A 14,184-nucleotide genomic window follows, 5' to 3' on the forward strand; every position below is an offset into this window, starting at 1 on the left:
TTTTATTGTTAAACTTTACCCTTACTTTTATTGTTAAACTTTACCTTACATTATTAGATATTGAACCAACTTATTTAACGAAGTCAAAATGAAATATTCGATGCCTTGTGAATTATTATAATCAGTATTTTTGTCTTTGTTTTTTTTTCTCTTTTTATAAAATGATTTCTTATATCATGCCATATGGCGGCTGTTAAAGGCTGCAGTTCAGTGTTATTATATTTTGCTTGTTCTTCAAGCTAATTGATTCCAGCATGTTTCTGTTGAAGGTTAAAAACGTCTTATCTCTCATGAACATATCCAATCAAACCGAGTCTGCAATTTTCGAAAAAAATTGTAGTTTAACTGCTTCAAATGGATCACATCTTCTTCAGGTTCTTATATATACATGTACATTGTGAAGATAAATGTATGGATTTTTTGTATGCTTAACAGTATACGAGGAAATACTGAATTTAAACAAACTTACGAGAATATCCTTTCACTGTTTCTTCCTCTGCATCTGACGAATCGGATTCTATATTGCCTTCAATACAATAAAACTAGTTTATCATTTGTTATTTAGATGTTAAGCTAAGTGTTTACGCTGATAGCATTACACGGCTATATAACTTCAAGGGTGTTAACGTATTGTTAAGATAATAGCAAAAGCTGTGTTGAAAAGTGACAATAAATAATTGTTGTATAAAGTTTCAACATCAAACGTGATTAAATGCCGAACCATGGAATAGTATTGCATCGGTAAATGTAAAATACATCGAAACAATTTTGTTTAAGGATTCTGATTAAAGATTTGTTGTAATTTAGTACCTTTGTAAAACTCTCAATTATTCATTATTTCACTGTACATATATATAAATAAGTGCCTTACTCATCAGTAACTGAAAATGATTATACAGTGTAACCCTTGTAAAGGAATGCCAGCCTGACCAGACTCTACACAAACTTAAATTATTATTCTTGATGTCCCCAAAACTGACAAGTAGTCACAAAAATGGAAGCTAGTAAGACAAATAAATTTATTAAATCACCAGATCAATGGTTAAAATGCCACGCCATTATTGTCATAGCTATTATATTTTTTCAGGTGATGACAATTTGCTGTTTATGCACAATTCTAAGTAAACATTAATGTACTGTTCTATTAAATGTGAAAATAAATAATTATATACTTCTAGCAGTCAGATGCAATTCCGATTCATTAGGTAATATTTCAAAGCTTTCTATGTCAACACTGATCTTGCTGTCTGGTCGTCTAAACGACAATACTGTCTTATCATCAATTCGAAAATTACGTTTGCCTACAAAATAAAAACAGAAAACTAAACAGTCTCATCTAATCTTTAAATGTTTACAAATACATTAAAAAACCCTAGGGTATAATTTTTTAAGGAATATAATAATTTGGTATGTTGGTAATATCCTTTAGCAAAACTAACATATTATGAGTAAATAACATATGCTGTTAGTGAATTGTATTCTAAATATACCCATATGTAATAGTATACCTTCGAACACGTATTAACAAAATCAACAGCTTGTGGTAATATGACACCCTCGAAACTAAAATCCACACAATTTGTAGAACTCATTCGTCTGTGTTATTATATGATCATGGTTTAAATTTGACAAATATTCACAATTTGCAATTGGTTTTCGGGCCAATAATAAAGTGTATGTACATGGATACACCAAGAAAAGTACATAATTATGTAATTTACTAAATAAGAAATTCCGGTAATCTCTCTTTTTTTTTAACTTTTAACTTAAATTTTGTTAAATTCCAATTGAAAATTATACTAATTGTTCCCAGACGCACAGCGGTATCTCAGCAGCTCTATCAAACTGATGATGTCAGGTAAAAGATAGCTAAAATAAGTATTTTGAGTGGTTTTAATTGGTACAAAACTTCAATAAGTATTACTCTTATCAGCCACCTTAGCATGTTGTGTAACTGCTATTCAAAAATATACTAGTATATCGGAAATAAAATTGTATTATGTTTAAACAAACTACGAAATATTGACTTAACATCTAAATGATGTAATCAAAATTAAATTTACATCGTTCCATAAACATTTCGGATGACTTATGAGCAATCAGCACGGTCTTTTTTCCACATGACACAATAAACGATTTGACAGGCTCAGGTGCATTCATGATTTTATCTTGAGTTTAACTCAACAAGTCCTGAAAAGAAACAAACAATTTGACAAAACTTCTTATTTCAAATCGATAAACATCACTTGTATCATACATTAAATATTAGTAACTTCACCTCATTCGCTTCTCTTTTCGTCCAAAGGGAATGCAGTTTGTCTATAACTTTCGTCTGTGGAGGAGGATCATTAGTAGGAAGTTTATTGAAAAAGTTAACTCCCTTTATAGAAGTAGGAAACATAAACTTTTGACGATTTTACAAGAAAGAGGTTTCGTATTTCAATAATAATAAGCGCTGTGTATGCATAACGTCGTCTGCTTTTTATAGCTAGGTAGCATGTTGTTTAATGCTTTGTCGGTTTTGGAGAACATTCAAACATAAATTTCGTAGCAGGAAGCATTCGAACACGTTATGCGTAGAAGCAAACTTGCACATTTTTATACCAGAATATGGCGAACGACCACATTTTTCTCGGCACACTACAACCATCCACTACCGTTTTAAGCGATAATCGACTGTTGTGTTTCAGTAACTACGATTGTCGCAATCTTAAAAAAACACACACAAAAAACACCTGGCTCAAGACCAAAACACTTACTGGAGCTAAGAGATGCATAAACTCCATAAATTCGAACCCATTAAGTCGTCTCTTGCTTTCACGCAAGGATAAACAGTGGCTGCAATTCTGATGCATCAATCCTTAAAGTCAACCCCACAGTCACCAGAAGAATTTTTAACAGGTTTCAATGTTTTGAGACATACAGTTTACATAAATTATTCTTTCATGCAGAATTATACCGGTGTAAGTAATGGTATACACCCGTCTCATTATTAAAATTGTTGCGTATTAAAGATGTTGGCTGTTAAATTTTCTCATCGCAATATTTACATGGACTGTACTAGTCTGTCCTCCTGGGTCACGCAGTTATTTCTAGTCTAATTGACAAGCATTGCGGCGGTGTTTCATCTCTTCGGTCCGATATGTAAAGGCATTGCAAGTTGTGAAACAGCCTACTTATCATTTTTGTGTGTATTCAAAAATGTTGAAGGTACTAGTATCTTTATAATCTATGTTTTTTAACTTCTACATTGCCTAAAATATAACTGAGTGTAAATATAATCAAAATGCATCCAGCCACGTTAAATGCTCTAATGGAGAGGATATTGAATGTGTGTAAATTTCATACTAAATCTATTGAACGAGTTAGATTTAATCCTCTGACGAGCATAATAGTCCTGTTTTTTAAGAGATGTAACACATTTTGAATCTACACGAAATAAGATAAGAACAGATTTTAGGATTAAAAGAGTCAATTTTTTAATGGGCACGATTGAAATGTTACGCTTTCATAAGCGCTATTTGAAGCTATAATTGCATATAAGTTAACGCAACAGACCTTCCATCAAAACATTATCACACTAGTGTTACTTCCTTGTTTTAAATGCTTTTTAACACTACTGCATCATGGTTCATGTGATAAAGATGTTTTCTATCCCTAACCAATCAAATCTGATGGAGACCGTCCGCCCAGATGCTGTCTGTCCACTTTTGTGCTATATTATACATAATTGAGCTGCGTCATGACAAAGCCAACATAGTGCGTTTGCGACCAGCATGGATCCAGACCAGCCTGCGCATCCGCGCAGTCTGATCAAGATCCATGCTGTTCGCTATCAGTTCCTCTACTTGTAAAAGGGTTGGTAAGCGAACAGCATGGATCCAGATCAGACTGCGCGGATGCGCAGGCTGGTCTGGATCCATGCTGGTCGCAAACGCACTATAATTATGCAAATGAAACAATTTTTAAACATCAAAGAATATGTAAAATATGTACTGCAAATATGTGTGCATATTATATGTAATCATTAAAATATATGCATTCATTTCTTATTGTAGAATTTGACTTAAGGTATTACGACCCTAATGGGCACTATAATGCACTAAAAATTGACATCATAGGTCAGATATATACCTTAAAGTACACCTGTATGCATAATTTAAACAAATTTTACCGTACGGAAAAAAAGTTATGGCCACTTTTTTGAACTCAAGCTAGGATGTTATGAGGGCCCTTTTTTAGAAATGAGGAACCTTTAAATAATCTGCAATAACATTCTAATGAAAAATGTTTTCCCATTAATTTTTGGTAAGAAACAAATAGTACCATTTAGCTAACAATCCACATAAGCAAAATTATGGTTTCTACTTAAAATTTATGAAATCTGTATATAAATGTTACCGTACCCCACCCATTTTTACCACGTGTCTGACCATTTTCCTACTTAGGGAGCCTAATTTAAAAAAATCCTTAAAATTTACTCAAATGAGTGCCTGTTTTCAAAGTTTCCCTTAATTTTTAAAGAAGTATATTGGTGGATCTTGTAAAATATGAAATACTTTTACCGTCTAGTTTTGATTTTATTACACTTTGAAAATATCAGGTACCATATTTATTAATAGATTTAGCATAATTTAGCCAATAAATAACAGTAGTGCTAGCCTATTTGAATACTCTTCAAAGCGGAGATAATGCATTACGATGGTAATAACTATTCTGGTTCCCGGCATCTAACAAGTATTGCGTAGCGAAAGGGAAAGGAACTAAAGACTAGGTAATACCTTAAACTTTATAGAAAATAATTTTTATTACCTCCCTTTATTTACATTAAATGTTAAATTCGGTAATATCTTTATAAATAATGCTTTTTTGGAACCTACAATATAGACAAATCTTAATATAAATAATTGAATATAACTGATTGAATTATTATGATATGATTCTTGATGCATGCACTGTAATAATTATACATGTATATGTATGTTATGATGATGGGTGTTGAGCCCATGTCAGAAATAAAGTAAATGTTCTGTTCTGCTCTGTTCTGATAAATCTTAATTTGAGCTTCATATTTATAATTTATAACCATAAAAATTTGTGTTACAGAATCTTTAATTATATGACAGTGTGTAAGTAATAAAAGCATTTTCAATAAGAGTTAAAGCATATATCAATATTGATGGGCAAATTTCGAAACATTTACATGTAATAAACCATTATTTAAATGTTATATTGTTATTAATTTTTTTGTTCAAAGAGGAAATGATTCACATGCGGTGTGACAGCCCCTTATAACTTTAAAATAACATTCAAAAATTCTTTCCAAAGTCAAGCATTTGCCCTGCAATATTGATAGTGAAATGTATGATGGATCTTAATGCCATCCTTTTTCACAGGTAAGTTGTTATGTTCTTTCGGTACTTTAAGAACATACTGTTTCTTCTTATATTAACAGTTACTTCCTTTTTATACAAAACGACCCACTAATTGCTGTGCACAAATTATCATTCAAAATGAATGTGTAACTGTTCATTTCGAGATTTAAGAATCGTAAAACGTAGTGATTTCATGAACTTCTTTGTAAGTTCTTTAAATGATATATTCATTCCAGTCTCATAATCAGCTTTGCAGAAATAAGTTGGAGTAGATAGCAATGATTCATTGCACAGTGTCAACCAGAAAGTTTTTTCATATAAATGTATGCTATTTGGTCATTTATCTTAATTTTGTTACTATGATATTTATAGTTCTATTATTCAAATGTATCAAAAGTATGCACGCATTTATGTTCATTAACCAAATAATTGTATACATTTAAATCTGAAAATAACGTAATCTTAATAATAACAGTGACTACGATTTATTTTACAAATAAATGTAAATTGTGAGATAGACATAAAGGTCCTTCACAAAAAATCATTAAGTCTTATTCAACGTAAAACAAATGAAGCATTATTAAATTTTAATAATGTGAATTGTTTATGTATTTAAATACACATTGCTGTGTGGAAAATCTAAGCGTAGCACATCAGTATTGATAAAGATAGGTGTAAAGTTTCTTTAAAAATGCATAATTCACATTTACAACTTAACGGTTCATAAATACACATTTAGGTTAAAGTAATATTTTATCAGCATTATTAAAATCTAAGACAATAACAAAAACCTGGTGAGTATAAATCTAGATGGCAGGACTATCGGACAATGCAATTTCAATACCCACTTCCGCATTGTTGACGGCGATAATCAAAATGTACAAGGCCATTAAACATGTTTGTTTGATTTGTTTGATTGGGTTTTACGTCACAGCGACACAGTATATGTCATTTGGGGACGTTCCAGCTTTACTGATGGAGCTCAGTTGCATTTCAGGCACGAACGGGCACCTGAGTAGAACCATCGACGTTCCGTAAGACAGCTGGATAGCTTCCTCACATGAAAGAATCCCTGTCGGGATTCGAACCCACAGCGGTGTGGGCAAGGGGTTTGTAGTCAACGGTCTTAAGCACTCGGCCACGGACGCCCCATTTTAAACATATATGCGTGCCATACATGTTGGGCCAATAACATATCAGCTACATTAAGCATGGTCTCGTTCTGTTTTGAAGCAATATATGTTCAGTCATTTTTGTTTTAAGCGATGCACACGTAAAAATTACTGAAAGACCTTTGCTTGTTTTCTTCGTCGGGATTCGAACCAACAGCGGTGTGGGCAAGGGGTTTGTAGTAAAAGGTCTTAAGCACTCGGCCACGGACGCCCCATTTTAAACATATATGCGTGTCATACATGTTGGGCCAATAACATATCAGCTACATTAAGCATGATCTCGTTCTGTTTTTAAGCAATATATGTTCAGTCATTTTTGTTTTAAGCGATGCACACGTAAAATTACAGATTGAAAGACCTTTGCTTGTTTTCTTCGTTTGCACAACTGTCAATGTTTTTGTAGATGGCTGCTGAAGAGATGACACATACAACCATCCGATATCTATGCCACGTCAGGCTGAAAAAAATATTATTCTATAAATATTTCACAAACTGAATAAACATCATGGCATTTAAGTACAGTCAATGAGATGGACGAGATAAGACACTATATCGGTAAACACTTTCAAATCAAATCTAATGAATATAAGACAAATATGAGTAAATGAACATATAAAGCATTTGTCAACAGTATTTTTAAAAATATTCGTATATGTACTTGGTACGGCCGTAACATGTTAATAAATCAAGCACAAAACCATCCATCATTTATGCTTAGTGACTCTGAAAAGAAAAAACAATCAAATATAACAGTAAAGGTGGATGAAGCAATGCTGGCAAGAAAACGTTAACCTCTTTTTTAAGTTACTTCGTTCTCTTGAAAGTAAAGATTTTATTATTTTTTTGTTTTGTAAAACACATGAATGGCACCTTTTACTTTCATTTCATTTAACATATAAATATTTTCAAATGGTTCAACATATTTAATAGAAGTGTAAATACGCATTTTATGACTTTTTTACAATGAACAAATTCCTTACGCTGTACAGAACTACAAAACATTTAAAAACGTGTTATATTCCGATAGAAAGATGACGAATCGATGCATACGGTGCACTAGTCTTATGATTACAGATACACAAAACTACATCATACCCGGTCTGTATCGGCTCACACGGGTGAAGGTCACTGTATTATTTCCCATTAGTGCAATTGCATCATTTTGGTGTTTTACGTCATATTATAGAAAGAGACACCGGACACAATATAATGAATGGACCGACCAGATATTCTACTTTTGCCTAACCTACGCTAAAAAAACTAAACATGGAAACAAATAGTATATCAATGTAGGGATTTAAAGTTTTTTTATTCATAGTATCGTTCAGAAATCAACTTAGAGTATAGAAGTACAAGTAAAATGTACATTATCTATAAACTAATATTATGTTTTTAGCACCTGAAAGTACAAATTTAATACCTGTTGAGATGTTTTGGATTTTTTTTTAATTTGTTAACAATGACATAGTTAATTGATCATAAAGGTCCTTCACAAAAAATCATTTAGTCTTATTCAACGTAAAACAAATGAAGCATTTTTAAATTTTAATAAAGTGAATTGCTTATGTATTTAAATACACATTGCTGTTAATGAAAAAACTAAGCGTAGCACATCAGTATTGATAAAGCTAGGTGTAAAGTATCTTTAAAAATGCATAATTCACATTTACTTAACGGTTCATAAATACACATTTAGGTTTAAGAAATATTTTATCAGCATTATTAAAATCTAATACAATAACAAAAACCTGGTGAGTATAAATCTAGATGGCAGGACTATCGGACAATGCAATTTCAATACCCACTTCCGCATTGTCGACGGCGATAATCAACATGTACAAGGCCATTACACATGTTTGTTTGATTTGTTTGTTTGGGTTTAACGTCACAGTATAGGTCATTTGGGGACGTTCCAGCTTTACTGGTGGAGGAAGACCTCAGTTGCATTTCAGGCACGAACGGGCACCTGAGTAGAACCACCGACGTTCCGTAAGACAGCTGGATAGCTTCTTCACATGAAAGAATCCAAAGTCCCTGTCGGGATTCGAACCCACAGCGGTGAGGGGCAAGTTGTTTGTAGTCAACGACCTTAAGCACTCGGCCACGGACGCCCCATTTTAAACATGTATGCGTGCCATACATGTTGGGCCAATAACATATCAGCTACATTAAGCATGGTCTAGTTCTGTTTTTAAGCAATATATGTTCAGTCATTTTTGTTTTAAGCGATGCACACGTAAAAATTACTGAAAGACCTTTGCTTGTTTTCTTCGTTTGCACAACTGTCAATGTTTTTGTAGATGGCTGCTGAAGAGATGACACATACAACCATCCGATATCTATGCCACGTCAGACTGAAAAAATATTATTCTATAAACATTTCACAAACTGAATAAACTTCATGGCTTTTAAGAACAGTCAATGAGATGGACGAGATAAGACATTTTATTATATACCTATAAATTTTCTCCCTAAAATACACGCAAATATTGAAGCGTAAATACGCTTCAACGGATAGAAATTTCCGTATAATGTTAGTGACAAATACGGTACCATATATGGAAGTGCCGGACCATTTTTGACGTTGGTTCCGATCTTAGCTTTGTATAACATTGCATTTGGAAACGGGAACCAAAATTATTAAAGGCGTGGCCAGATTGCAAGAATTACGTATTCATCCGTTAGTCATGAATTTATTTTTTGACAACTACATTTCATTTTCTGAATAAAACGAAAAGGTATATAATAAAAGGAAAATTATGTTGAAGTAGCTTTCTGAGACTATGTTTTTTTCTACTCGCAACGTTGGAAAATTGATATCTCGCTCGACCTTCGGTCTCGCGAGATATCAATTTTCCACCGCTGCTCGTAGCAAAATACAGAGCCACAGAAAGCTGCTACAACATAATATTCCGTATATATCGGTAAACACTATCAAATCAATTCTTATGAATAATGGTTGAACATATTCAATAGAAGTGTTAATACGCATTTTATGACTTTTTCACAATGAACAAATTCCTTACCCTGTACAGAACTACAAAACATTTAAAAACATGCTATATTCCGATAGAAAGATGACGAATCGATGCATACGGTGCACTTATGATTACAGATACACAAAACTACATCATACCCGGTCTGTATCGGCACACAAGGGTGAAGGTCACTGTATTATTATACCCCCAAAAACGAAGTTTGGGGGGGGGGGGTATATAGGAGTCACCCGGTGGTCGGTCCGTCGGTCGGTTGGTCGGTCGGTCGGTCCAGCGGTCCTTTGCATTTTCCTTGTCCGGAGCATAACTTGAAAACTAATGGTTGGAAGTTAATATAACTTCATACAATGGCCAAGCTAAAAAACTAAACATGGAAACAAATAGTATATCAATGTAGGGATTTAAAGTTTTTAAATTCATAATATCGTGCAGAAATCAACTTAGAGTATAGAAGTACAAGTAAAATGTACATTATCTATAAACTAATATTATGTTTTTAGAACCTGAAAGTACAAATTTAATACCTGTTGAGATTTTTTGGATTTTGTTTTAATTTGTTAACAATGACATAGTTAATTGATCATGATTTTTAGACATATTTTTCAAACACAATCTAACAAAAATGATTTTCCGTTAAATAAAAACATCCGTTTTTCATTATTATGTAATGTATTATGTACTGTTTATATGTTTATGATAACTTGGCCATATTCTTCACTTCGTAAATGTTAAATTGGCCAACGGCATGATGTTTTGCATATTAAACTGAACATAATGTAAAGCTAGATTAAATAAAGATAACCTCCTATGTTTTTTGTCATGCGGTGTAAGCATATTGAATTTTAACTCCGATATTATTTTCATTTGTCTTGTTCATTCACCGCTTAACTAGGTATTGCGCAGTTTAAGCATAAATTAAAGTAAATTGTGAACCGAGTTACGTTCTTTGCCATTACTTTATTATAATGAATGAATTAAATGCATCGTGTTCAAAAGTCAACCACACCAAAATAAATGCATCAAAAATTAATTCAGTAATTGAGTGGCAATGTATCTTTTTATATCATAAGAATGGTAGTTTACTCTGTTTATATATTAAGGCCTCAACAGACGGTAGGATTTAGATGTACAGCAATAATTAGAGATAAGATTTACAATTTTCAAAGCAATACAACACTTGCATTCAGACGGTAATTCTACACTGTAGGAATCATCTGAGTTTTCCCCTAAAAAGAATCCCTTTACATTGATCCTTTACATACTTTACTCACTAAATACTTTTTTCGTAATGATTGAAACACCTCCATTAAATATATATATATATATTTTTTAATGTGAAGCCTGACCGAGACTCAAACCTGGGACCCTCGGAATACCGTACTGCGGCTCTACTGACTAAGCTATCTGGACGCCTACAAACTACCTCCCTCCCCTAATTAGAGAACAATTCAATACCAACATGTAAAAATCTTATTGTATGTTTTGAAGTACGTTATAATGTTATATTTTTGTGATATTGTAAACAGTTATATTGTTTAGATATTGAACAACAATATACAAATGCAATATTATTTGTCTTGAAATAAATAAATGGAATTTTATATACATGTAACTGGCTACAGATACTTTTATTGTCAATTCTGACATAAAAATATATTGTCTTATGCCAATCCTTGTGCAAAATTCACACACGTTTTTTATAAATGTGTCTTTATTTTGCCATAAGCAACAATAGTTCGTATGTTTATGCAAATATATATGAAATATTTTAGAGTATATCTTTTATCATTAGTTTTATTCACCATTATTTTTATTGCCATTATATATTTATTTTATTGTTTTATTTATTAATTGTTTTGGGGTGGGGTTAGGTGTGGGGTAGAGGTTGACAAAGTTTGATGCACACACACTGGATGAGCAAAAAAAGTAATCTGCCGCCACAGGAGCATTGAGTGTTCTTTCTCACTACTATTTGACACACGACAATGCGAATAATTTTTATAGAAATGTCACTCCGCCTCGTCTTATGTCGCTTTGCATTGTTAGGCAATACTTCTTACTGTCAGACGTCCCTTCGCATCTTTTGGTTTTTGTGTCACATTGTATTTAAGAAAATTATTAACGATATCATAAAAATGCAACGTTTTGAACAAGTATTGTCGATTGTCGCATTGCATTGTCGAGTTTCGAGGTGAACATAAATACATATCAGGAAAGTAAACATATTTGATACGATGTTCAGCAACATGGAGCGTAACTAAACTACTCGAACTGACATTTAAATCATGTCGCAAATTATTTACGCGACACAAGACAGTGCGGTTTGGCATTGTTGAGCATTGTTTCTTAATGTCGAACCTCGCTTCGCATTGTCAAACTTTGTACCAACTTGTCGCGATATCAATTCTAGCAATCGGAACATCCTCAGCGTTTATCAATAATAATATCTGAGTTCATACGGAGTGAAAGTAGTTCTGCAAAATGGTTTAGGATGTAACAGATAAAGAGCGCTCTATAAAGTTAAATAAATGTATTTATTTGACATCCAAAGCAAAATTCAGTCGGTTTTGGTACAATTATGATGAAATTATGTCTGACAACCATTTTTAATTTAAATATGTCCAGTGATGTACAATTTAACACCAATCCGACTCAATGTTTTGTCCTTTCGGTTTCTACAACCGTAGTAATAAATATATTAATAATTTATTGTTTGCTTTTGTATTTATGAACTCACGTATTCTAGGAAAACTTTTACGTAATATATTGACAATAAACTTGTCAACAACTCCCAGCATTAAGTAACGATTTATTGACATATAAATTGCTTTCTTAGCGGAGGTTAGACCGAAATACCGTATCCGTTTTGTGTATTCATGCTGTTAGGGTCTTTTTCCGAAAACTGACGAAAAGTGTGTACATATAGCGCCGGACGACATTGTATAGGCACGATAATAGTATCGATGAAGGTCTATGCTTACAAAAAGTTACATAATCAGGTTGAAAACTGAAGAACAATAAAATGATGTATTTGTTGTTTAAATTATATGATCATTAAAGAGAAAATGTTATGACAAAACTGTAGTCATTGGCAACATGACAGCAATTAAATTTTCTGAAGGCCTTTTTGAAATGGAGTTCTATTTTTCTCTCTATCAAAATTGGGATCAATGCTATGATTTAAACAAAGGTCTTAACATGAATCAATGTTAAAGTTTTCATACTGACACAACTATTTGTTTTACAAAGATATTATGCTTTAACATAATTGTAGAAGACACATATTACGACATATCATTTTTTCGAATATACAGAAATCGTGTGAAGATTAAATAAACTTGAACAATTGGAAATTTATCGTTAACAATCGATTTAAAAATCCATTTACCTGTACATGAATACGTTTTAAGAACAAATCAAGATCAGAATACGTTTTAAGAACAAATCAAGATCATTCAAGCGAACAAAAGCGACAATAGGTCTTCCGCCGGCATGTCTAGAAATAACAATCATTTTAGCTCTACTCAAATTTGTCTGAAGTTATTCACAATGTTATTCCTGATTTTTTAAAATAGCTTGCAGTTTAAGCATCTGTTAACCACCATCAACAGCTTTAACAATGAACATGACACTTAACATGAAAAAATATCATATATTAAATGAAATGATTGACGTACCTGCGATATATTTGAAGAAAATTATCACCTTTTTGCATGTCTTAATCCTACTTCAAAACAAATATCCGCTATAGTCTACCTATTAAGCTGTTTCGTTAGCTTTGAAATGAGTGTTTAAAAAGATTAATCGATTGATATTTTGCACTTTGAAGTAATCGGTTCGGCGGGAAGTTATCGAATTGTGACTTGTCGATTGTTATGGAACAAAAACCGATGACATGCAAAATCGAAGGTTACAATAACTTAAAATAGTTTAAATGTCTTTTCATGCCACCCCATTTACTAAATATATTTGCATGTCACCCGATTTACTTATCATAGTCACATGTTATTTTTGCATACATGTATAATCAGAATTGAAATAAATTATTACATGTTAGATATATAACTTGTGTTATTCTTAAGCAAAAATAACTTGAATGAATTTATAACATTTTGCAAATCATAGATTTATTTTACGAAAAGTGTATTATTTTCATGTAATTTACATTTGAGTGTATAACACACCAACAAAACATTAACAATGAAATTATTTTCCTTATTATTGAATCTTAACTAACACTGACATTGTAATGGTTGTAAGGCGACTTTTCTATATTTTATTTGTGAGGAAAATCTGAGGTGCCTCTCCGTGCACTATTTCAGGCACGAGCAGATAACGGAAAAACCACACAAGGGAGGGGCAGAAAGGGGGCAAAAATCCGCCCTTCAAAATCAAGGCACAGTCGGGTTTAGTGAGGTCCGTTTGTTAGATGTCCGCTTTTACATAATTTATAACGTGGGAACAAAATGTTCTGTATTGTTTATAGCGAATATGTAAATATATAAATTTGTTCCTGGAGTGATTTAACATATGCATGAAGTATAAAATTTAAGTATTTAGTATAAAGTGACCTTTGTAAACGTCCTTTGCATGTATATGGACTCAAAGCTTCGCGGATTTAATTCTCATTTGTGTAGCTAT

The 14,184-nt window shown here is 32.4% G+C and overlaps 1 protein-coding gene across 1 annotated transcript; it reads right to left on the reverse strand.

Annotated features, from left to right (window-relative positions):
* Positions 1 to 465: 465 nt before the first annotated feature.
* On the reverse strand, positions 466 to 13,391 carry LOC132733133 (uncharacterized; the record flags this gene model as incomplete). Its single annotated transcript, XM_060719746.1, is given in 5 exon segments — positions 466 to 526; positions 1,173 to 1,301; positions 2,064 to 2,190; positions 6,906 to 8,901; positions 13,221 to 13,391. Coding segments are annotated over 3 exon segments (287 nt in total), but the record flags the coding sequence as incomplete, so codon positions are not given.
* Between the last annotated feature and the right edge of the window lie 793 nt (positions 13,392 to 14,184).

Source organism: Ruditapes philippinarum, unplaced genomic scaffold, assembly GCF_026571515.1.
Source record: "Ruditapes philippinarum isolate M1 unplaced genomic scaffold, ASM2657151v2 ctg16827_1_1_1_1, whole genome shotgun sequence".
NCBI classification, from domain to species: Eukaryota; Metazoa; Mollusca; class Bivalvia; order Venerida; family Veneridae; genus Ruditapes; species Ruditapes philippinarum.